Source organism: Phalacrocorax aristotelis, chromosome 19 (genome assembly GCF_949628215.1).
Source record: "Phalacrocorax aristotelis chromosome 19, bGulAri2.1, whole genome shotgun sequence".
Classification (NCBI taxonomy): Eukaryota; Metazoa; Chordata; class Aves; order Suliformes; family Phalacrocoracidae; genus Phalacrocorax; species Phalacrocorax aristotelis.
In genome coordinates, this window is record NC_134294.1 from 4,395,033 (window position 1) to 4,419,832 (window position 24,800).

Genomic DNA, 24,800 nt, shown 5'->3' on the forward strand with positions numbered 1-24,800 from the left:
AAACCTCATGAGGTTCAACAAGGCCAAGTGCAAGGTCCTGCCCCTGGGTCGGGGCAAGCCCAGTACCCGCACAGGCTGGGGGATGGAGAGCAGCCCTGCAGAGGACTTGGGGGTGCTGGAGGATGAAAAGCTGGACATGAACCAGTACTGTGCACTTGCAACCCAGAAAGCCAGCCGTGCCCTGGGCTGCATCCCCAGCAGCGCGGGCAGCAGGGCGAGGGAGGGGGCTCTGCCCCCCTGCCCCCCTCTGTGAGACCCCCCCGCAGCGCCGCCTCCAGCTCGGGGCTCCTCAGCACGGGACAGACACGGGGCTGTTGGAGTGGGGGCAGAGGGGGCACAGAAATGCTCTGGGGGCTGGAGCCCCTCTGCTGCGAGGCCGGGCTGGGAGAGCTGGGGTTGTTCAACTGGGGAAGGGAAGTTTGTGGGGAGACCTTATTGCGGCCTGCCAGTACTTGAAAAGGGAATATAGGAGTGATGGGGCAACCTTTTTAGCAAGGCCTGTTGTGACAGGACAAGGGGTGATGGTTTTAAACTAAAGGAGGGGAGATTTAGACTGGATGTAAGGGAAAAAGTTATTACTATGAGTGTGGTGGAACACTGGCAGAGTTGCCCAGAGAGGTGGTCGATGCCCCATCCCTAGAAACATTGAAGGCCAGGTTGGACGGGGCTCTGAGCAACCTGATCTAGTTGAGGACGTCTCTGCTCACTGCAGGGGGGTTGGACTGGATGGCCTTTAAAGGTCCCTTCCAACCCAAACCCTTCTATGATTCTATGAAACCCCGTTGAAACCCCTGCAGTCACCACCTCAGATATCCCAGCTGTCAGTTTGTCTTTGATGCCTCCTAGAATTTGGGCAAAAGAAAACTTAGGAAACCTGCCCATCTGTCAGCATTAAACCTAATTGTAATCTTAAGAGAAGGCAGCTAGTTCCATACCTTTGCTCCGTGACAGTCAGATGCATCATCAAGACAAACCTACATTTTAAGCATTTCTATTAAACGCACAGTGTACCCATGAAGACTGGCAGCAAAGTGACCCATCGAGGGTTTGGTCCACCTTATTTTGGGGCATTGAGAGTGGAATGAATCTGACAGCAGTAAACCAGCTAGCGGCTTCTCTGAAGTACTAAATAAGCTGTCAGAAGAGCAACCAGAAAAAGGTAACAGGTTACTCAAGTGCCTAGTTAGGGGAAAAAAAAAAAAAAGGGCTCAGCAAAGCAGCAAGGCACCCATGATAGCTGTTCAGATAAAGAACAGATCTAGCCAACAGCCTGATGAAAGTATTTTGCCATCACGCAGCTGTTTTACAGTTAGGAGAGGTGTTTGACAGCAAGTGGTGGTCCATTTTTGTGGGGCTAAAATGCTTTGGGAATGCCCTGGCCAGTTTGCTCACCGTGACTTTTAAAAGCTATAAAGCACTGTCCTCTTTCAAACCAAGACGAGAGCGATTCACAGGGATTCCCTGGCACATCGTTGTCTGCAGAGCTGCTGCCTTACGCTTTGCTGTTATGTTTCAGTGGTTTGATTTCACACGCTTCCTGTCATTTTTAACGGTCACCCCCAGATAAGCAAGTCCGTAATTGGCAGCACTATGACAACCTTATTTTATCTTTCAAGCAAAAGAATCTTTTGAAATCATCCAAAAACTACTTGGAAATGCTGCGTGACATACCAGAGGGGAAAAGGATGAGGAAGGATAAGAAGGGCTTCTCATCTTGCTCAAGAACAGCCAAGACAAATTTCTTTTCACAAATGCATAAACCTGTTCATCAGGACAGGTTTTCAATGCAAGAGATACCAGTAATTGAATCATAATAAAAGGAGCACACATCGTACCTGCTAATGCACTGGTTGTACCTTTATTGTTTCACCTCGTTCACTAACAATTCAGTGGTGCAAGGTTACCATACACAGTTAGATATCTGCATTGCACACCTAAGGCTATACAGCAAATGGATCAGAATTAGTACAAATACATGAACTATATTTACATTTTGTATACTCAAGCTCCAAATATCAGATATATTTACAAAATAAAATAAGAAAATGAAAACCTGAAATTAATGTACAGTGTTGCTGATACACTCCTTCGCTGGGATGAAATCAGTTTGCAAAGAGATTTGTTCAAGAAGGCCACTTACACAGCATATACCTTGTATACCTTGTGTACAGAGAGATTAAACAGGGAAATGGGGACTGCAATTAAAAAAAATATGTATTTCAGTGCAACAGCATGTCTAATGTCCAAATTCAAGAACCTTAATCAACTGCACATGAAGTATGAACAAGCAGAGTGGAAAATTAAGAACTGGTCCTGGGGAGTGCTGATCCTTCAAGACTCCCTCTGCTTCTAACCCCGGGTTTCAGGGCAAGCAAGTAGTTGTTCAGCACTGCTCAGGATCAGGCCATTCACTTGGCAACATTAAGAATTGAAGACTTATGACCTCCATACCCTCAGTTTTCTGAATACACAGCTGAGCCTGTTAATTTAAGAACTGTTCCAAACAACATTGGACACAACCATCTGGTTAGTGTTGGACTAGTTGTGATTTCAAATACTTAGAACGCATAAATGGCCTTCTGAACAAAAAAAGTCAATCCCTTTCTTGAACAGCTGATGTTTTTAAACAAGGAAGCACAAAATTAATACATTCCTGCTACATACAGTACAGTTCAGACCACATATTGGGGTTATTAACCACAATGGAGAGATGCAACGCACACGTTAGAGACCCATTTTAAAGTACATTCAACAAACCGTTCCAGAGCAGCGTTGGTATCCGTCCTTGGAGCAGCAGGTTAACAGCTGCACCTTCAAAAAAACACCCACCACAGTATAAACTAACACAAACTAAGGCTGTGCGAGAGTACCAGAAAGATGCATAGGCAGAGGCAGTATTAGTTGATTGTATAGTACCAATGGGCGTTATTCCAAAGCTAATCCTCTTATCTAATGTGCAATTAATTACAGATGTATAAATATACAATACATTACATAAAATTAAATCCCTGTAAATTAGATAACAAGCAGCAAAAAGTAAAGTCTTTGCTTTGAAATACCTTGCAGATCAGTAATAAGGACTGTTAGACACTGACCAAAAAACCCCTTTCTCAGTGGTGTGGAAATAATATTCCTTTCCCTTCTGCATCCCAGAACATAGGAATCTTCTTTAAAAAGGTACTTAAAGTGCATTTCTAAAATACAGTATAGGAGGTTTAGTTTAATTTTAAAATATCCAGGAAGCTCCAACAACAGCGACATGTTTTTCAATGGACAAAAAAGATAATTTTCTCCTTCCTTTTAGTGAGCAACATAAAAAACCCAAACTACAGCACAGTTTCACACTCATTCTCTCCAAAAAATGCCTATCACGTATACTACCAGTGCTTATGCTCCATGGGCTGGCAGGCCCACAGCACTGATGCCTCGTCTGCAGTGGCTGAGTCCCAAGAGCTGCCTGACCCCAGGACTTCACATACACGCAGTAGGTAACCAAGAGTGGGTTTTTCAATGTCAAGAAAAGGCTGCTTAGCACCTTCTTCCCTTCTTGCTCTGCTTCCAAAAAGAAATTTCTAACATGTTGGGCTAGATAAAAAAAATGCTTTCAAGTGAATGGAAATCCTTTTGTTTTGTTTTGTTTTGTTTTGTTTTGTTATCCTTTTAAAGAAAACTTAAGTTGGTTTCAGCCCAGTTTTAAGTAGGGAAACCGACGTCTCAACTAGGCTTCAATAACTGGTGAAAAATTGTAACTGTATGCCTTTATGTCAGACCTGAATACAGTAATGCCCATTTGAACTCCACACAAGAATCTATTTTGTCAGAGTATGCAGCTTTAAGAGACACTGATGCTTAAAAACAGCGTTTTGCTCTTCTGATGATCTGTTCTCCACACAAAGTCATCAGAAGCTGCTTGGAGTCTTTAGACAGAATAGCAACATTTATGCAACGCAGCTGTAACACTTCCAGCTCCATATAAAATAAGCACCTGTCTCTTCCTGCTTTTAAAGGAAGATCCCTTAATCATGTTTCTATGCAATGCCTATATCCCCTTCATTCATCTTCTGGCTTATCCAAAGCAAAGACGTAGCAAACTAGTTTTCTTCTAGTTAAAAAAAAAATAAAAAATTAAAATGCTGTCAGTGTGTCACAAAATACCACCACTGAAATCGCTACCCCTCCTCAAACTGGTTCCACTTTCATTATAAACAGTGGTGATGGCAGCAACAGCGTAGTGCTTAAAAGTAACATAATTCTTGAGATCAGCTTAGCTTCAGCTTGGGGAGCCCTCCTGCAGCATTAGCAGTCTTACTTATCCACACACTGGATGTGCATTATCATCCATTGTGTAACTAAGGAATATCGTCACTGTATTAAGTCATACACAATTAAACAAGACAAAACGAGAAGGAAAAAAAAAACCAAAACAAACCAACCCACAAACCAAACCATCCCTATTATGTTCCTGGGTCCCCAGGATTCTCCCTCACTCTGGCTTCCAGTTCTGTAATAAATCTGAGGACCATAGGAGATTGCACGAGCACATCATTTAGCTTGAGCACTATCTTGAAATATATAAAGGTGTGTCCTAGCAAGTGTCAGACTCCATCTCCCTGCTCCTTTGCTAACCATGCTTTTAGGAGGTATCATTATGCATTGCACTTTACTGAAGAAGGAAAACCCCATAAAGCTAAAAAATTGCTCGACTGACGCCAGTCCCATGTACACCTCTGGCCACAGAATGCCCAGTGCATGGCATGACCTGCTGATGAGTGAGCTGAATCAAAATGACCTTCTTGAGCTGGAGTGTGCCTAGATGTGCCTCCTGTAATAGTGGAACAAAATGCTTTTACCTCTCCTTTGAGAGGTCAGAACCTCAGGATGAAAATCCTGTATGTTCCCCAGGAACACAGCTAGCCTTATCAGTGCCCAAGGTAAGTCAAGAAAGTATAGCACAGCAGTCTGAAATGTAGTAAACAAAAACAACTCCCCCCCCTCCCCCCGCCCAATCTCCCTGAAAACCTAACTAAGGAAGATGAGTTCAATTCTCAGAAAGGGAACTCATTCTGCTTTCCTTTCTTGGGGCAAGGACCAAAACTTTGGCCACAAGGAGAACTTAGGTTGTAGGTCAAGAATTAACACCACCCAGCAGCCAATTATTACACCCCACTGACCAGGACCAGTCCACTTGATCCATCCTCCAGGAAGGACTAATTCTGAAGTTAAAACTAACTAGGCGTTTTTAGCTGATGAAAATTGTAGCAGGGACAGTAGGAGACATTCAACAGTTATTCCAAAAGGAACTGAAAGCATCCTGCTGTTCCCTGGAGAATACTGTAAGTGCCAGGTCTAGAAAGTATTTTGTAGACAGAGGATGCTTTCCCCATGAACAGACGGGATGTCATCCGAGTATTACGGATAAGGGGTGCATGCATAAAGCAGGCCTTTCAGAATGATGCTGTAGAGCAGTTTATCCTAACATACCAATGACAACTGTAAATCTCTTCCAAAAGAGGTGAGAACTGTTGCTACAGGAACTCAGAAGTCAGGACTAAAAGCAGAAAGAGGGGTTACTGCCCTCCTGTGGTGATCTCCTGAAAGCGCTCTGGGGAACAACGCACTGTTCCATTTGCTTAGCACTCTCCACCTGTCTAATATGAGGCCGAGCATCTAAAACTGTAGGGATTATATCTAATATTTCAGCGACGTGGTTTGTTTTTCCTCACATCAGCACAAGTTCCGTCTCCTCGGCTCAGTTCAGAGGCAGAGGAATGTTAATGTTCTGGGAAAGAGTTAAAGCCAAGCACTGTTCACCTGCAACCCCACAGCACGAGTTCAAAGGCAGATTATTCAAGCCAGCCCCTCTCAGTTTGTTCCCTGTCTTTTTCCAGCTCGTGCCTTAGCCTGTTGGACCCTGGAAACTTAAAAACTTGCACCAAGTCCAAAGTCCAGTCTGTCCAGATAGATTTGTCCAATATCAGCTTTCAACAGCGTTTAAATTAGCGGCTGGATCCAGAAAGCCTGAGGAGCTATTGCAGTTCCTGGCTGGGTAATGTCTACATAGAAGAATTTATCTTTCCCTGGCATTACAACTTTGCCCTGAGGGAACCAATGACTACTGCCAGGTCACAAACTGAATTAAAAACCTGCAGCAGTCGAGACAGACAAGAATGGACAGTGGGACAGACACCAAAACGTCAGTTGGAATGGGAGAACAACTGTAAGAAAAAATAAATAACTTTTTTTTTTCTTTTTAGAGTCGTGCATAATCACTTGATTTTTTTGATTTTTTTTTTCTTTCTCTTTTTGTTTGGCCACATGCTACTAGTATGATTCTCAGTACAAGTGAAAAGAAACAAAGTAGGGTTAGAATACCTAGGAAATGTGCTGAAAGAGCTGGGAAGGTAGGGGATGTTAAGCCACAGGATTACATACAAGAGAAACTGTCAAGAATCACAAAGAGAAAATGAGAGGTAACACTTTATCTATCAGAAGGTGAGTTAGGGAGAACAGATGAGAACGTTACATGGACTCAGTACTTCAGCTGGCCCGTGCGTCTTCGAGCCAGTTTTGACCTGCCAAAAAAGAAGTAAAAAAGTGCTTGTTGAAATCTGGAAGTTTATTTTATTTCCCTCCCCACAGCTTGTCCACCTTTTTTTAAAAAATCCTTTCATATAATCCTAGCTAACTCCGTAAGAGTAGAAAGTAAAACTCATCAAGGGCTATAATGAGAACAGCTTCTCACTCTTCCGCTGCATTCCTTTAAAGGAAGACTGGATCTTTTAAGGACTGCACTGTTCAGAAATTATTTGATGCTGTACAGTAATACCTTAGGTTTAAAATTATTTTTTTTTAATGAAAGGAAGAGCTACTGTAGTGTAGAGTAAGATCTTTCCAGCAAGCATGGGATGTCTGTGACCTGTGCTAAAGGGAAGACTTCTAGAGAAGTTCAAAAAAGGGAAAGAAATGAGAATTTCTGCTTCAGCTCATAATCAAGAGAATGAAAAGGCAGTCCAGACCCGCCTGCACAGAGGCAGTAAGAACCTTTAGAAATCTGTAAAATAGCAAAACAAGGAAACCATTCTGTGGCCTCCAAATGTAGCATTGCATGAAGCATACCACACACATTCAGACTGGATCCATCTGTTAAGAATGCCACAAGCCGAAGCAACCGCCACTGTATTTCCTGAAATACAAGGCTTGTTGGATTTCCCCCCCCCCCCCCCCCCCTACTCTCCTCCCTCCTTCAGTTCACCCATCTTGTCAAATTCTTCAGAACAAGATTAAATTCTGTCCTTGTTTAGGACTAGCTCACTATCTTTATGCTTTGCAGCACTGTCTGCCCATGAATTGCCTCTTACCGTATTGTGCCAGCAAGAAGTGGATTGAAGGCATATAACCAGTCATTCATGTCTTTGTCATTGATGGCCTGGAGCAGGACCCCACGATGCTTTGTGCATATGCCAAATGTGTTGGGTGTCTGGAATATTAAGGACAATTTAAAATACTGAAGTCTACCAGCACAGAAGCTGACGCACGCTTCCCCTCTGAGGAATAGTTCGCTATGTCAAATTCTAAAAAGCCCAAGACCTACCTAATGTCTTTAAGTTTCACTGGTCTTCACTGGACAGACTCTCCTGTCATGGAATTAGTTTCCAGGATATTATTAGTCAGTCTAATGGAACACCTTCCACAAAATATAATTTAAACTCATGACTCTGGACTTTGAGAGCTGCTGAGATGGACCAGTAAAATTAACCTGATTCCTTGCAGGAAGTTTGTGTGTGTTGGTTTTGTGGTGGTGTTTGGGTTTTTTTGTTTTGGATTTTTTTTGTTTGTTTTAAAAACCAAGAAATAAAAAACCCAAAACACCACACAAAAGAACACAGGGCCATGGTACCAACACTGCTCATAAAAGCAAATACGATGTGTAACAGCAGTTTCAGCCACTTGCACAACTGTGTCCAAAACATGAGAAACCCTGAACAAACTGGGAACTTTGTGGGCAGAATCCTCAGATGCCAGACGTTCCTCCAAGACACAGATGCATTTCCTCGGACCAGAAATGACACACAGGATGGTATGGATGCACTACTACCTGTAATGTTCCTGCTCTATAGGTAAATAAACAATAGCTCTCAGACTGACCTTTACCATTGCCTGTTGATCCTCACTGTATTCCACCTGAGCTGTGGATAAGTTTATGATTCCTCTTTCTACAGGATCTTTGTCACTATTGTAAATAAAAACGTAGGGACGGCGAACCACCACAAAGTGCTTGGCCCAGGAACTGGAGAGTGGCTCCTTGAAGTGCAGGTATCCTTTCTTTGAGACCACAGAGCTGGAAAAAAACAAACCAAAACAAAACCACAGATGACCAGGAATACATTTTCCCCTAAATAAGGCGCCTACTGAGTATCCCTATTAACTGCAAAACACTGTAAAAGACATCTGGTCCTTAATACATTTTGTCTGCAACAGTATTATGAAAAAGTTCCTCTGTAGCAAGCTGAACTTTGACTTCAAGAACTTTGCAAAAGTCTGACAGAAAGAAGGGCCCACAGAGATCTCTACTTCAGTGAACTTCAGTCATGGTTTTGATGACAGTAGGCATTAAATATAAGTCACTGGAAATCCTGTTCATTAAGTAAATGCAGGGAATGAATGCTGCAGAGATCAAGTATCAACCCAACTCCCATTAATCCTGCCACCACTATACAGACTCTGCTGTTCTGCTATCACTTGTTTAATTTACCTTCTTCAAATGGGGGAAAACCTACAAATTTCAGAAAGCCCTTGTGACAGCTCTCAGGAAGCCATGATTGCGCTACGATGGAAAACTTACCCTGGTCTGATTTCCTCAATATCAGGAACGAGGTTTAGGAACTCATTCTTTCCAGCTCTGGCAAGATAGGAAGTTTCTACTGTAGGCATTAGCTGGAACTGTTCCACCTCATGACAGGGACTGGAGGCACGAGAATTTGCTTCTGGTGTCCTTTAAAAAAAAAAGGTAGAGAAAGAAAAGTAAATCACAACAGAACTAACTGAATGTGACAATGGAATCTGAAGTGCATCTACAGCCTGGCCTGTCTTACAAGTTTCATACTCCAGTCCAGGCTATTTTGTATGACATCATGATTCTTTTGTACAATTATCAAGTAGTGTTTTCCTTTGAAATCTGTAGAATAAAACTTATAGTAACCGCTAAGTTGTTTCCCCACTACTCCTCCCTTGTTTCTCTTGCCAAACACAGTCACAACACAGACATATGTCTTACTATGGCTCGATGTGAAATGCACTACTTAGTCAGCACTCTTCCTCTCAGGGACGTTAAACTGAGAAGGTACAAATTACCTGTCTTTCACTAAGCAGTTATTCTCAATTTATTAAAAAATATCTTCTATAGATACAGCTGAGACAGATAAACAGAGATTACTGGCCAAACTGGTTTATTCAGGGTTGTTGTTAACAGGTCTTTTTAACAGACCTCTGAAAAAAAACTTGTGGACTCTACACACCGAAGATGCACTGGTCACTGGGCTGACAAGCATCTGACAGTTCTTTCAGCACAAAAAAACAACCCCAAACACTTCAAAAGAACAAAACAGGAAAAAATAATTGTGCAGAGTAATTAGAGAAGATAAGGCAAGGGAGCTGATATGGAGAAATATATGAAAGTAGGGAAAAGGAAGAAAGGGGGAGAAACATACATCAGAAAACATAGCAAAGAGATTTGTGAAGCGCTGAGAAGTAATGTTTTTCTTTTAATACCCTTAACTTACTTCTGATCAATTGAATTGCACCTTGAATCCACCAGAGAAGGACAGGTAGATGAAGGTGTGAGGGTAGAACTGCTGAAACTCGACACTGACGGGTCCCGCCCAATTGGAGAAATATCCGACAACTACAAGGGCAAATACAGGCAAAATATTACAGAGGAGATTTTTTTTGTAGCTAGTGTTCAGTCCTGGCTAGAAAATGGCACTCAGCACATGGAAGGCTCAGATGGTCGAAGGGTATTTCTATCAGCTATTTCCCTACTCAATATCCAAATTTTTTGCAAACAACCATCATAAATCCATCTGGGGATGAAAATACAATGGCACTGCTGTAGACAGCTTGTTATTGATGTCCTGCTCTTCTGATTATTCACACCCTGACTTCCTCAACAGACAATCCAGTTTGCAACTTAATGTCCCCTGCCCCTACAGTCAGAAGTTTTAAAAGCCAATTTATCCTTTTACATAGGGAAAGTGTATATAGCGAAAGATAATAAGAGCACTTCCAGTCTGCTAATAAACTAGAAGCTATATTATAGTCCAAGTTCACACCATTCCTAATTCCTGCAATAGTCTTTGGAACCTGATGCTGAATAGCTAAATGCTTCCAACAGACTGAAAATAGAGAAAATTAATATGAAGTGTTTTGTCTCTTCATAGCATCAACAGGTTCCAGAAACTACAAATACATTGCTATTGTACTACAAATACAGTGTATTGTATTGCATGAAATATTTACCTTACAATCACTGATGCTGTTGTACACCTGGCTAAACTCCCGATTGAAAGTGTGAGTAAGAAGCTGCAGACACTAAGGTGGGGAAAAACAAAACACACAGAAAAGAATTTTACATTTAGATTTTCAGAGAAATTTGAACACAAGAGGCAATTTGCCAAGACACACTTAGCAGCTCATGAAAGAATAAAAAAATTCTAAACTTCTGTGAAAAACCCCAGAAGAAAAGGGCAATAATCGCTTCCCTTGGTAAAATTCAAAAGTTTCATTTACAGAACTACTAATGAAGAGGAATGAGGTACAGCCGTAGCACACACCCATCCACCAGCATTGGCTGGTGAGGGTGGATGATTTCAGTACAGAGCATATTAAAATTAAACTCATACAATACAATATTTGCCATGCTATCTGAGAAGCTTATCATTAATCTTTAATAATTTTTGGCACCTCAATTTAGACCCATAATGCTTTTCTCCTGTTATACCTTGGTGGCCAGCTCCTTCTCCCGATCCACCAGGCTCTCTATATCTGCTGAGTCGTAGCCACTGCTCTCGCTGGGCGTCACAGCACTCTCAAATGTTGTAGTCGAAATCTGTGAGGAAATGCTGGTGGAGGTACTGAGGGTTCCGCTGCTCAGACTGGGAGACAATGAGTCACTCAGGGACTTGGGGATGCTGTCACCAAGCTTTTCACGAAGCAGAAGGAAATGTCGGGTTTTTTCCACCTAGTAAGAAAAGAAATCAGTATCATCTACTCCAGGACGTTGCCTATTTTACAGGCACTGAATATTTATGCATTCTTTTAAGATTCGTACCAGTAAACATTTTCCCCACAGAGGGGAGTTTACAATGGCACTAGAAGTTGAATCTGCCTCTGTTATATACACTGAGATTCTGAGCTGAAGATTCTGCTCAGCAGCCAGCCACATACCTTTTATCTTCTCTGTTGGAGAATTTATTTAAATCTTGAATTTGAAAACAAACTCCCATTTGGGAACCTGTTCAGCTCAGAGAGTCTCACAGTGGGTAGACTAAAGGCAAATTCAAAGGTAGAGTTGTGTTTTTTCTTTCACTTCACCCATCTCTCTCCTCACCTCATGCAGCAGCTCCAGTTTCTCCAATTCCCATTGATGCTCTAGAATGAGGCTGTCACCCCTGGGCCTCCAACCTGCCAGGTTCTCTTCTCCTCGCACATATGCCACAGATGTATCCAGGACTTTCCTCCTCCTCCTCTGCATTCCTGAGCAGTAAAAAACAACATAAGACATGTTAAAAACATAGCCAGAGGGATGCCACTAAGAAACACCAATTAGCAATCTGTGAAGAGCCAATACTTTTGCTGTTTGGCTGGAAATACACAACGCAGTGATTTTATTAATAGCAATCACACCTCCCAGAGCTATTTGATTTAGCCCAGCTTTTTTCATTCAGGTATTTCTATTGACCATGATATAACACAAACTCCCGTTCAGTCTAATTCAACACAAGAACTTCAATTGCCAGGTCTTCGAGGAAGAAGGTACTGATACTACGTGAAATACATTCCTTCCATGTTATCAAGATTGCATCAGATATCAGCAATACCTTCAAAAGACCAAGAGAAAACTATTGCTGCAAAACCAAGTCTCAGCTGTGTTAGCCAGGAGCCATGTATTATGCCCCATAAGTCTATGATCCAGGTACATGCCCAGCTTCCTGATATACCCATGTCAGATATTTTTCAGTGAATTCTTGGGTCACCAATGGTAAACATAGACCCAAGTCAAAAGTAAAAGCCTGCGTAAGTGGTTTATATGGAATAGCAATGTTCCATTGCTCCTGGGAAGCCGTTCCTGCATTTCATATCTGGACAGAAGTGTTTGTTCTGCCTACGAAATTTTCTGCAATATTTCAGTTTACAACATCTTTATCACTTGAACACCCATTCACTGCTTACCTGGACTTCCTGTGTCTGCCATTTTGCATAGGCTTAGTTCATAGATCCCAGTTACTCGATTGCTGTTCACAAGAAACCAGAGGAAAAAACCACCTATTATCTTCAGAAATGAAGTGCATTAACTTTAGTTAAGTAGTCCCCAAATTAGGAGTTTAAGTACAGTTGTTAGAACTACATCGGAATTCTAATCTTGACCTAAAATAGCCAGGACAGACTGCAAGGTCTCTAAAAATGGCGTTTCCCCATGTTCCCCTCCACCCTGCGTTAGATTCAGAGAGCAGCTGCTGCAGTAAATTCCAGGTCACCATCAGGGTCATCTATGTGCAAGCCTGAAAAATGGGTCTCTTCCCAACTGTTCAGTCAGAAGGCTGGAAAAGGGGTCAGTAAAGAGAGAAGCCATCAGAGTTACACTGAAATAAATGCAAGCAAGAAAGAATGTTCAAAACCAGACTGGAGAACTGTAACTAGATAGACTTTCAAAGAAGAAATAAAGAACACTAAGCTACATTCTCCCCTTGCCCTCTAGGAGAAAAAGCATATGCTGGCATAAAACATCAATACCAAAATTTGTCACTGAACTTACGAATCTGGAGATTTGGAGTAACCACTGCCAAAGAGATTGCGTAGCGATCGTGGTGGGGAGATCTTGGCATCTCGTGAGTAAAAGACCATACAAACATCCTTTGTTATAACAGCAGGCTGGATGCAGTGGTCAAGCTAGGAGGAAAAACAGTAATGAATGAGTGGCTGCAGACAACTATGCCAAGTTATACTGCTTCCCTCTTCTCGTGGGACAGCTTTTTGAAATTTGTTCTCGTTTGGGTCTTTGGTGAAGGGGTTTTGCATGTGTTTCTGTGCAAGATAATTGTCAAATTTCTTGATGCCTCTTGTCGGTGAAACAATTGTACTACAAAAACCAACAGTATCTTCACACAAAGCCAAGAGCTAGGCCAATGTTCTAGTACTAGTAGTACTCAGTGATTTTAATGTTCACTGATTTCAACAGATTTTCAGATACAAAGATAGATAAAATAAGGCACAGAAAAGTAAGAGATCACGAGTTTCACTTCACATTTGTTGCGAAGCAGTAATACCTTGACAAAAAGATGCTAACTGTGAATAGATTTTTCCAGCCTGTTCTCAGAAAATGACTTTCACTGGCTTCAGGATTCAAAATCACTTAGTCAAGTAAGTATTCATCTCGGGTACACACTGTCCACTGTCTCAAACAGTTATACTTGCATCACAAGCAAAAAGGAAGATACAGATCTCTAACCTCCAGGTAAGCAGAAAGGGTCATATATATCTTCTCTCCATATGGTGTCACTCGATTGAGGAGAAGGGAGTTATGCAAGGAGCTATCCCAAACTGCTTCAAACCTATAGAAAGTCCTGGGAAAAAAGCACAGTAAAAGCTCAATAGTACGAGTTCCTCTGCATTCCTCTCATCTGTCAGTGCAGAGCATCTCTTCCTTGACATCATCCACTATGACTGCTATTGATCCTGATGGCTTAGATAACAAATACTTGAAGCAAAGAACTTCTTTCCCAACATTACTTATATCTACCTCAAATAGGGTGGCATAAGAAACCACTGCCTGTTACAAAAAAAAAAAAAAAGACTAATCTGAAAGAGAAAAGAGGGAATATGGAAGAGAACAAAAGCTGTCATAACACCACAGGGAAGTCAGCAATAAAGAACACTGTTTCTAAAAAGACAGAATTCCTCTCTATTGCTTCAGGTGCAATTCAGCCCAGCTGGACATTCAAAGTGCATGGGAGGATTCTTTTTCATAAGCAACACTCATTCTATACCAGATTTTAGAACTAACATATAGCGACAGAAGAGATCCCTCTAATGCTTAGTCACATAAACTCAGCGGCTTCTGATAGCAAGTCAGAATGACTGATAGGTAGGGATAAGTCCTATATTCAAGTGATAAAGATTTCTTTCTAGTCCCTACTAGCTTCAAGTAAAACTTGCAGATCTAACACAAACTTTTGTAAGAAGTTTCTTCAACTTTGTACATGAAAAGAAAGGAGCTGAAGGCTCCCACAGTTCTACCCCAGCAATCAGGAAGGTTCATCTAAAAACCTAAAGAAGTGAGAGACAGCATCATACACAGGACAGCTAAATCATCAGGTCTAGAGTCACCATTACACTCTCTCCTCTCTAACAGGGGCTTAGGGAAATAAGCTTTCTCCTCTCCCACAGGTAGAGACTGATTTCACATAGGTTCCTTTGGAAAGAAGTCCTATACCCTTATTCAGAAATACAGCGCACTTTGCAGTTTTCAACACTGGTAAGGAGAAAAAAAAAGGTATTAATTCTTCATCACCTCCACATAATTTTCCTCCCAAATGCCCTTGCCGTTGAGCTTTTCCATCCCATTTCAATTCCAAATGATGTGGTACTAAAAGCAAGAAAGTGCTTCATGTGTATTATTTTTTTAAAACAAGTTTTATTTCTAAAGGCCTTCTGTACTAATGGCTGAGGCCAACTCAGAGAAATAGAAAATGAAACCAAAAACAAATGACAAAAAGCAGGCTGGGGGGGAAAGGAAGGTATAACAAACACCAAACCAAACCAAAGAGAAACATGAAACAGAGCAGACATCAGAAACAAAGAGTTCTGATCTCAAGTAGAGTTGCCAAGATTCCCCTTCTTCTGATACCAATCACACAATTCTGAGCTAATACATTGGGACACCATGAATCGAGCAGTCAAGTAATATAATTTGAGAATGTAGCTAAATACTGTTTGCATTTGAAGTAGCATACTGAAGAAGTGCCTTCTAAATGGCTTGCTTCTATTAAAAATGCTACAGAGAAACATATTCTAAAGGCTAAGTAATTGGTAACTGTAAAAGCACTGTAATGTAATAGTCCTTACTTCAGTTAGATCAGGCAAACAACACATTGTCCTCTAACCCTTTACAAATCTGTGTTGAGTCCCTATGTTTTAATCTTCCACCATGTCTTAGTTACGAGAACAATTTTTTAAAGTTTTAGCAAGCTCCAGATATACTATCTGGGTGGAAGAAAAAGTAGTAAAACCTGGATCTCCACAGATAGGAAAGCTAGTGTGCCTAGCCCTGAATCAGCCCTGCACCATTTGCCAAACATGACTTCTCATCATGAAGAGAGAACACAGGTGTAAATGTCCATCAGTGCAGACCTAATGCCCCTCTTGAGCAAAATGATGGTTTTTTGGATGAACACCGAGTTGAAGACAAACATAGCTTTAAGTCAGCTACTCTACTGGATTTTGTCTAGCCAGGAAGTTACATATACATAGTCTTGCTTGTCCAAACCAGAACTTGATAGAATAGTTATAGAGGGAGACAAAAAACAGAAGTGAGCAAAATTCTTTCAGCACAGCCGACAGCGCAAGGAAGGAAATGGAGCACTAAACAAGCAAAGCACGAAAGACAGGAGAAACAGGTTAAAGGCACTGATTTAAGTCAGAACTGATTTCTAACTGGATTTTAGCATTAGCGAAAGGTGCTGAATTGAGGGCACTGAAGACTTAAAGTCTTCTCTTTTTCAAAGAGGCAGAACACAAAAAAGCAGAGAGCACGTTGTCCCAGACTGTGCAGCCAGCATGCTTGGCTGTGATCCAGTCTGGAAGGTGAAAGAGGAATCCAGTCTGAGCAGCTACTACGTCTCACTTTTCTGCCAAGTGGTAAACTAAGCAGCAGCAACCACATGGTTAAATTTCAGATGCAAATCCAACCTAAGAACAGAGGTTGGATGCCAGTCACATGGCAGCCACTGCTTTTTGTTCAGTGCAATTCTGAGCTGGAATTTCAAATAACCTAATCATTCAGTCCTTGACTTGGTACTTCAAGCACAGCAAGCCTTACAGAGTCAGAGACAGTAAAAAATTCCAAATTTAGTTCTTTGATAGAGAACAAAGGAAGAAAATAGCAAGGACTACAAATAGGGCCTATGGCACATTTTGAGAACTGGAAAGATTGAACAAAGGAAGCTACCTGTTACATGTGAAGGAAAGTTTACCTTCACAAGTCTCCCACTGAATTGTACCTGAATAAACACCTGACACAACAGAGGGAGAGGTATACTACTTCTGGAAGAGCTAAGCGGCACGCTAATAGAATTCAGTAAAAGCTAAAAGAGAAGTGGCAGCAATACAAATGGGACATAAAGCATTCTATTTTCAAGAATCTTTATGTACAAAGGAAACAAACAGAAAATACCTAGGCATATCCTTATCAAGAAAGAGCCTGTAAAAACATAGAAAGAGCTTCAGTTAGTGCATCCAAAAGCAGAACAGAAAAGCAACAGCTGAGAGGAACAGAACAAATGGACTTAAAAAAAAAAAAACCAAGTCAAAACAAGAAAAAAGCCAAACCTACCAACCAGAAAACAAGTCTACAGACAACGAGCAAATATCAGACATGTCCCTTACCAGGGCTTCAATCCCGTTCCACCACCCTGCCATGCACTCATCCCGCAACTTAAGCCTTAGCATTTTGTAAGGGATAATCAACAGCTTCACCCACACTCATCCTTCATCCAAGCAGCCCATCTAATGGGAAACTACACAGCTATAGAGGAATTTCTTGAAATTGCTAGAGAACAGAAAGTACAGGGCTTTCCAACTGCAAATCCAATAGTATGAGACTGGACACTAGCAACGGTCCCCTTACGTTCCAGTTACATTGATCCATTAATTCAAATACAGTAACATACCCACTTCTCAGTGGGAGGCAAAGAATAACTGCTAAAAACACTTGTGACTGCATGCATTTACAGACACTAGGTGGCAGGAAGACATTCAGTTGATAGGAGCAGCGTCCCAAATCCACCTTTAATATCGCAGCGGTATTTCAAAGTCCAAGCCTCTAACGGAGAAGGAAGAAGCCATTTCAGCGCCTAGAAGGATACCCGCCTCCAGCATTCAGCAGCTGCAGCAGAGATGGGCTCCAAAACAACCCCCTCCCCTCTGGAAACACTTGTTCAGAGTTAAATTTCAGAGATATTCCTGCTTTGCACCAGCTAAACAGAGCCACAGAGTGGTCAAGTGACTCGGCTGATGTCAGAGGAGGGAGAGGCTGTGCCGGCAATGCAGCATTCTGCTTCACTGCCCTTTGTTGCAGACACTGAAGCAAAACAATGCGGAGTCTGACTGATCTTTACAGCAACGCACCCTAATGAGGAGACACATGAAGCCAGAAACCTCTCAGACAGGGGCCCCTGCTGTTGTCCAAATGACTGCAGTTACATGGAACAGACACCCCCTTATTAGAACCGGAGTCAATTTTTGGTACATCTGTATAAATCCACAAATTATTAAGTTTAATTTACAAAGCATGGCTCTTGCTTAAATTGTCACATGCTTGTTCCAGGAATAATACAGGTATGTGCACATCCAGAAATATATCCCTGAGATTACCCTTGTACTTCATTGCTGTACTCTAGCAACAAACCTTGATGTCAGTTTAAAAGTTCTGGGTTAAATTCTGAGACTCCTCTTAAGCTGGTCTTTTCCATCCTCCCTTTATGGTGCTTACAGATGGAAAGTAATTCAAATGCAGTATCAACGAATCCTCCATGTAGACCAATGGACTTCAGCATTAGCAAGAATTTACAGTAATGCTCACTATCTGTATGTCCTGTGCCCATGGAATTCTACATTTAATAATTATCAACATTCCCAACTTGCCAAACATCATGCCAATATCTCAGAGGTCAAAGGAATTTTAGATTCCTGCTTGAGTGCTTACTTTATTCACTCACCTATTGGAACTATGAGAGGACTTCAGGTATTTTGCAGAGATAATATTCAAAGACAGAATAGCATCCACAGCAGCTTCATCTACCTCTGCTTTATTTCTTATACGTCCTGAAAAGGGTAGGAGAAGGAATCAGTTAAAACTAAACCTGAAACACAGAAGGAATTTGTTTCCCCAAATATCATTTCAGACTATGTGATCAACAAGCAGCTCTAAGTGGAAGCTGCAAAACTGAAGTTTTTCCTCTGGATCTTTTTCAAAATCCTCCTCTCACAGACAGTACTCAAAGATGAAAGAATCTGATACAAGGAGAAATTACCATTAGTGCTTTTTCTTCCTTACATAGCAACATGCAAAACAATACACTCACCAACCACCAGCTCTCGCACATCTTTCCAGTGCAACTCACTGCCCTTCTCATGGATAATGGTGACTGTGATTCTACGCTGGATTCCCTGGTAGAGATCAAAACCAAAACACTGGTGAAGTATTCACACACACACATATACACACAAACATCATCTATTTTGCAAGTGCATTGGAAAAATGAAGCAAGTAAGATCATTTAAATTAGTCTGTAACTGTGACTGAACACCTGTGTTTCAGGGTCCTAAAATTAACTAAGAGCAATATTATATTCTGTTATGTAACAGAAATTACACTTCTCCCTCCTCACTCCACAAAGGCAGAGATTTTTAACCTAAAATAGTCCTGAAATTGTTACTACGTTCTCAAAGAAGGTATGTACGGTCCCTGGGACATATCAGAGTTGACCACAACAAGAAGCAAATCCTTGGGTAATGTGTGCTTAAATACTTATATTAAAGTGTACCTACCAAAAGAAAAAGTTTATCTACCAAAAGAAGTTACTAAAAAATAGCAACTACTCATGCAGATATTCTCTTCCTTTGTCACATACATCTGTTACAAATAAAAATATAATAAAACTCTGTAATAGCTGGGAAGAAAGTAGAATTGTAGAATAGAAATAAACACCATATCTGAAAAATTCCCCAGGTATTGGTTTCAACCGGTTCCACTCTTCCAAATGGAGATGACAACTATCACGGGACAAGGTGATTTGTGTGTAACTGTTTCAAAAGAAGTTGAAAGATGTTTGCCTATATCGCGGATTTGGCAGTGCAATTACAATGGGTAGAATTACCCTGGTTTGAACGGGAAGTAACTGATGAAGTCACTGGTAAATCCAGAGCTGAGTAACTTTTTTTTTTTTTAAAGAAACAGAATATGACCATTATTCCTAAACTATAAGAACTGTTCCTATCATTTTAAGAGAAGAGGAAATGCAAGTCACAGGTAAAGTCCATGAAAAGGAACTGAGAATTTGAGAGTAGAAAAAAACATAAGATAAACCTATAAACAATATTTAACTAGGATTATCTTTAGAATATAGCGAAAGACAAATTATTATTAAGGATTATTACATTAGCATTTGTGCTTAACTACTGGTGTTTAAAATGCACTGAGACATGGTCATTGTGTAGATCTGTCTTATAGCCATATGCAGTGGAAAAGGTCCAATAAAAGTTGAATCCACATGATCCTTCTGTGTCCTTGGTAGAGATGTTAGAGCACTGAAGGCACAAATCTGGTCCCAAAGGTTCCTGCTTTTTAAAAGGCTTTCATCTTTCATGAGTGGGATGCACACTAATAAGCAAAGGAAACAGCAGTATACTAGTGGCCAAACATATTCTCCTCATAGCCCATAGCTAACAGACTAAGTACAGACTGAAAGATGACTGACCCTACAGCTATCATTAGACAGCTGCGTGGGAGAGGACATGAAAGATGCAAAATCCAGTCATTAGCATTCTAATCCCCCCCCAGAGATGAAACTTGCTGTTCTACAGCCTCCATTAGTACCTGGTGAAGCAGGAACGTCCCCTGACAGGGCAGGCCTCCAGTGTGGTCCACAATAGCAGGAATATACCTGTGTAAGACAGTCAAATCAACAGGTGAGAAAGATATACTAGCACAGCACCTTTACTCTGTATTCTGCTGCCAACAGTCACCTCTCCATATATCTGGGGAAATAAGAGTGTTTCTACTGACTCTCAGACTGGACTCTATTGGACCATAGTATCAGTGAAATACGGAAGTATCATATACTGTACTTCCAGTACACCTGGAAAACTCTGTGGAACTCACTTCTCAGTATAATCCCTGAAAAACTGTCAGGGGAAAACAGAGGTGAACATAAAATAGGGCCTGCTAGATATCTTCTAGAACTCTGGTCTCTAGTGACCCAAAGAATCTGAATTCATGGCCTACACAGGATAAGTTTTGCCAGAACCTGTTCAGCTGGTGTGCACGGGCTTTCAAAGCGGAAATATTACTTCAAGTGTGAAAGAATGTAGTTCTGTCTCTTCAGTCCTTTACAATGGGGACAACAAACACCAGCAGAATTTACACCCAATCAGTACAAACCAGCCAGACAACAGGCTGACAATAAGCCAGGCCACTGCCCAATAATGATTGCTAAGCATCAACCTTGTCTGAACAGAACAAAGGGTAGGAGATCAAACTCCCATAAACCACTGTTCTTAAAACATAAAAGATTAATACAGAACTTACTCCCCTGTTGGCTCCAATTCGCTTATCTCAAACCACACAAGGAGGTCGTATTTGCTCACACTCTGTCCCAAGCTGGGTTTGCTCATAGTATTTAGCTTTGTAGCTGGCACTTAAAGGAAGAAAAAAAAAAGAAAGAAGAAAAAAAGAAAAGAATGGTTTACAAAGACTGGACAAGTAAAGCTTACCCTAGGGCTCACAGAAACATGTCATTTCAGTGATTCTATATACTTCATGTAGATATGCAGACCACACCTTTTTTCCATGAAAATTACGTTGCTTACAGCAACCATTATTTCTCAGAACCCTGTCTTAGAATCTAAGTTACTAGATTAAAAAAAAAAATTTAATAACGAAACAAAAGTGTATCCAAAAAGGTTGTAAAAATATGCAGTCTCTCCAGACCCACAGAAAAAGTTTCCTCAAATGTGCATCAGTTACTTTATGGGTTAACAGTTTGTGATTTAGAATTGCTTAGGTCTGTTCATCCGCAACATTACTCACCCCTAAAGTACATTTCCTCTTGCCCACACAAGAAAAACAAAAAATCAAGTACTTGAAACTTCGGTCTTCACTTCTTCATGTTACAAACCACTAGTCTCCTGTACCAGTTTAGATAATAGAATATGAATGTAAAAAGGTCAAACAAGACTTATTCCAGAGCCATAACCCTGCCAAAGTATGTCTCTGGGTTCCTCATGCCTTGGTATTAGTGATTACTACCGGCCAGATCCTCTCTAATTCCTTTCATACAAACTTAGGGATAAACCATGTTAAAAAACAGCCTGGGATAACTGAAATTCTAGAAATAAGCCGATATTCCTTCACGCATACTTACATCCAACTTTTAGCTATCATTACATGACTACTCTTATCCGTTCACTCATTTCATTTTTGTAAATGGGAACATTTTAAAAGCTTTGTTCCTGTGTATTCTGACAAGTATTTTTGTAACTCTGAAATTGATTTTCCGTTTTTCTCCTTTTGTATACTAAACTCATTGCTTTTATTAAGCCAAATAACTACTCTCCCTTCTAGCCTCTCAAGACCCATTCTTCCGTTGCTCAAGTGTTCCTTAGGTACTCTTATCATCATGCTTCTGTGTATCCTTCAGCTTCTACCATGACTTGATTTCTTGTGCACTAGCACGGCCTAAGAGCCCTCAGTTCAGAAAAGGTCTTTAGAGGTGTGCCTGTGTAGCCTCTTTTGAAAAACAAAATGTGAATTCTGTTTCTTTTCTAGGTGAAATAGCAGCTACCGCAGAGGGACAGATTTTGTAAGAAGCAGTTAATTCCAGCACTACAGCTCCATCACGCTGGGTAGCAAGCTTCAGTGTCACTGTTTACTCTTCCTGTTCATTACTCAGGGTAGTTATTCTCTTAGACCCATCATATCATGTAGCTGCACATAAACTCATTACAGCTGAACTCAATGCTGTCGATAGCAAGAGGGACATCAAACACACGAGTCACTCAAGCTAACTGCTAACCACAGAAACTCGAAAGCATCAGTAGAAAAAAACAAGACAGACACATTTCACAAAACATGAAAGCCGGTTCTAGAAGTTCTCACGGACTTGCACTGGCAAAATTAATAACCAGCATGTATTATTTTATTTTTTATAATAATAAAACAGAACATGAATATAGGTGAAGAGCAGCACTATTAGTGGCGAAAGAAGATGATGAGTGAAAAGCAAACCTATATAGAACACAGCAGAACGTTTCCTCTACAGCTAGCTGTTTTTTCATATGCAGCATCTCTCATCCCAATCTCACAAAACTACATACAGAACACACACAAAAAAAATCAGAGTTCCAGAACAGATCCAGTGACACAGAAGAATCTGTGGCATCTAGCACACTGGAGTTTATAGATTCTCTGTATGGTTCTCTCTAGAATAGCCTGAAACTTAAGCACAGCACCATCCTTCCATGACTGCAACCCTGGCAGTTTCTAGTCCCAAGAACAGTACATGGTAAAGATAAGAAAAAAGGAATTTTGAAGCACGTTCTGGAACTACTTCTACGTCTACCATAGATCAAGTTTGGCTACTAACCATCTCGTTTAGGAGCCCGCTCACTCTGACAACTGGGAACAGGCAGAAAGAGAAAAGGTGGCAGCTGGTCAGCTCCATCCTGGAAAGCAGCCACAGCAGAGGATGCAAGCACGTTGGCATGCTCAGATAGCGTGTTCAGCACATGCACGTTTACATAGCCAGACATAAGATACCTAATCAACTCAATTTTTCTTTCATGGTCTGCAAAGGGAATGGAACACACACAAAAAAAGGATGGTAGAAATATGCAGGTGAGAAAAAGCTGGAGAAGGAGGAAATAAAAGGTGAAATGGAAAAGAAAAGCCACAAAAGAGTTCAGCATGCATTATTATAATTAAGCAAAGAAAATCAAGGGTCATTTCAACAAGACTGACTCACTAACCAAGAATGTTAGAGAGCAAAAAGTTGAAGCGGTTAATGAATAAGCAAATTTCCAGTCAAGTGCTCAGTAAGTACATAAAGAGCCATCGACAGATCTCATGGAATATGGTCAACACCTCAGGAATTAAATTCTACCCTTTAACAAACCAAGCAGCACTTCCTGCAAGAGGAGGTTGAAAAGAACACATAAAAAGGAAGGCAGCCAGCAAAGAGAGATCCAATGCCCTTTGCAACATTCACTCCATTACATTTCTTGGTGTCCTGAATAGCTCAGGAATACAGTACAACCTTCATTTTCAGTAGCAGACATCTGATGTACAGAATTAAAGAACTGTTCTCACCTGGCTTTGAGAGTGGCATAGGGGGAGGAAAGAATCTTCGTGAAGGCTGTGGAGGGCTACAGGGAAATGAAAAGAGTTATCAATACAGAGGGAGTTAAACATAAAAAAATATATACAAATTCGCACACATGTATGTATCGTACACCCCCAGTACAGTCCTTCCAACCATTTTTGTGTCTAAAAATATGCTCACAATCCCATGAAGACAGGTAAATATCACCTGTCAGAAAAACAAGTGGACCGAGCACACTTCTCAGACTAACCTATGTCCTTTTTCTATTCTAACTTAATTTTTTTTTTTACTGACAGCTAGAATTAATTACAATTTCCAACTGTTCTACCCCCATTCTACACCAAAAATTTAAGTGGATAACAGGCATTTCCCAAAATAACTTAAGGAAAGGGAACAAGCCTCAGCCAGCATTTCCTCTTAAAACCAGCACATGCTTCCTCTTTGCAGCTGCTCCTACAGCAGGAGGCCTAACCAGGCCAAGCACTCTGGACAATAGCCTCCTCCCTTAAGCTATGAAGATGACAGGACTAGGGGCCCTTTCCCTGATTCCAAAAATTCAAGTGCTCAGCATCTTTGGCACTAGCATGTGAAAAGGTTGAGAGCCTTTTCTTTTCCCCCTAATCTCATCTCTCTTCTTTTGTCATCCTACCTTCATGCATCAGGCCACTTGCCCTGAGGGAACACTGCGTCTTGGAACACTGTAGAAGTTTACCCAGAACTCACAGAGATCTGAAGTTCTGAGTACAATCTTCTACCACCACAGTGTTTGTAGCGTGGATGCAGCTGTATTGGCAAAACAGCTTTCCATGTTTGAGATGGTAGAAGAATTCCATCACTCAGTAACGAAGCATACTATGCTCAGTAAATGGGCCTCTGCCAGCACTCTTAGATCGGTCAGGAATTCTGCTCGTCAGGGTGCGGCTACATAATTTCAGGAGTGTGAAAAAGTATTGCCCAAACTTCAGAGCTAAGCTGAGCATGATCAAAAGCAGCCTTTATGCCAGAAGAGTGAACAATACCTGTTGAGATCCTGCCCCTGCAGATGGAGAGGATGCTGCTGATAATGTCCAAAGACTTCAAACACAATAGGCTTTGTTTTGATGTACTCCACAAATGATTCTGTCACTTCCACAGCAATCTATTAGGCAAAGTAAGGAAAGAAAATGAGACATACAAAAGGAAATCTTGTAAGTGTGAATTTTAGGGTCT

At 41.1% G+C, this 24,800-nt stretch overlaps 1 protein-coding gene across 9 annotated transcripts in view; it reads right to left on the minus strand.

Annotated features, from left to right (window-relative positions):
- Positions 1-1,832: 1,832 nt before the first annotated feature.
- The window catches only part of KIF1B (kinesin family member 1B), a 97,307-nt gene continuing 74,339 nt past the window's right edge, over positions 1,833-24,800 (minus strand). For all 9 annotated transcript variants that reach the window (XM_075114418.1, XM_075114415.1, XM_075114413.1 and 6 more), the window contains 17 exons: positions 24,611-24,729; positions 23,579-23,634; positions 20,801-20,909; positions 20,090-20,156; positions 18,576-18,660; positions 18,210-18,315; positions 13,724-13,838; positions 13,031-13,164; positions 12,448-12,509; positions 11,606-11,751; positions 10,997-11,236; positions 10,516-10,587; positions 9,780-9,901; positions 8,843-8,992; positions 8,146-8,338; positions 7,359-7,477; positions 1,833-6,572 (listed from right to left, as the gene is read on the minus strand). In XM_075114418.1, coding sequence (XP_074970519.1) covers positions 6,530-6,572; positions 7,359-7,477; positions 8,146-8,338; positions 8,843-8,992; positions 9,780-9,901; positions 10,516-10,587; positions 10,997-11,236; positions 11,606-11,751; positions 12,448-12,509; positions 13,031-13,164; positions 13,724-13,838; positions 18,210-18,315; positions 18,576-18,660; positions 20,090-20,156; positions 20,801-20,909; positions 23,579-23,634; positions 24,611-24,729 — 1,938 coding nt within the window. In that variant the 3' untranslated portion in view covers positions 1,833-6,529. The remainder of the gene's footprint in view (positions 6,573-7,358; positions 7,478-8,145; positions 8,339-8,842; positions 8,993-9,779; positions 9,902-10,515; positions 10,588-10,996; positions 11,237-11,605; positions 11,752-12,447; positions 12,510-13,030; positions 13,165-13,723; positions 13,839-18,209; positions 18,316-18,575; positions 18,661-20,089; positions 20,157-20,800; positions 20,910-23,578; positions 23,635-24,610; positions 24,730-24,800) is intronic.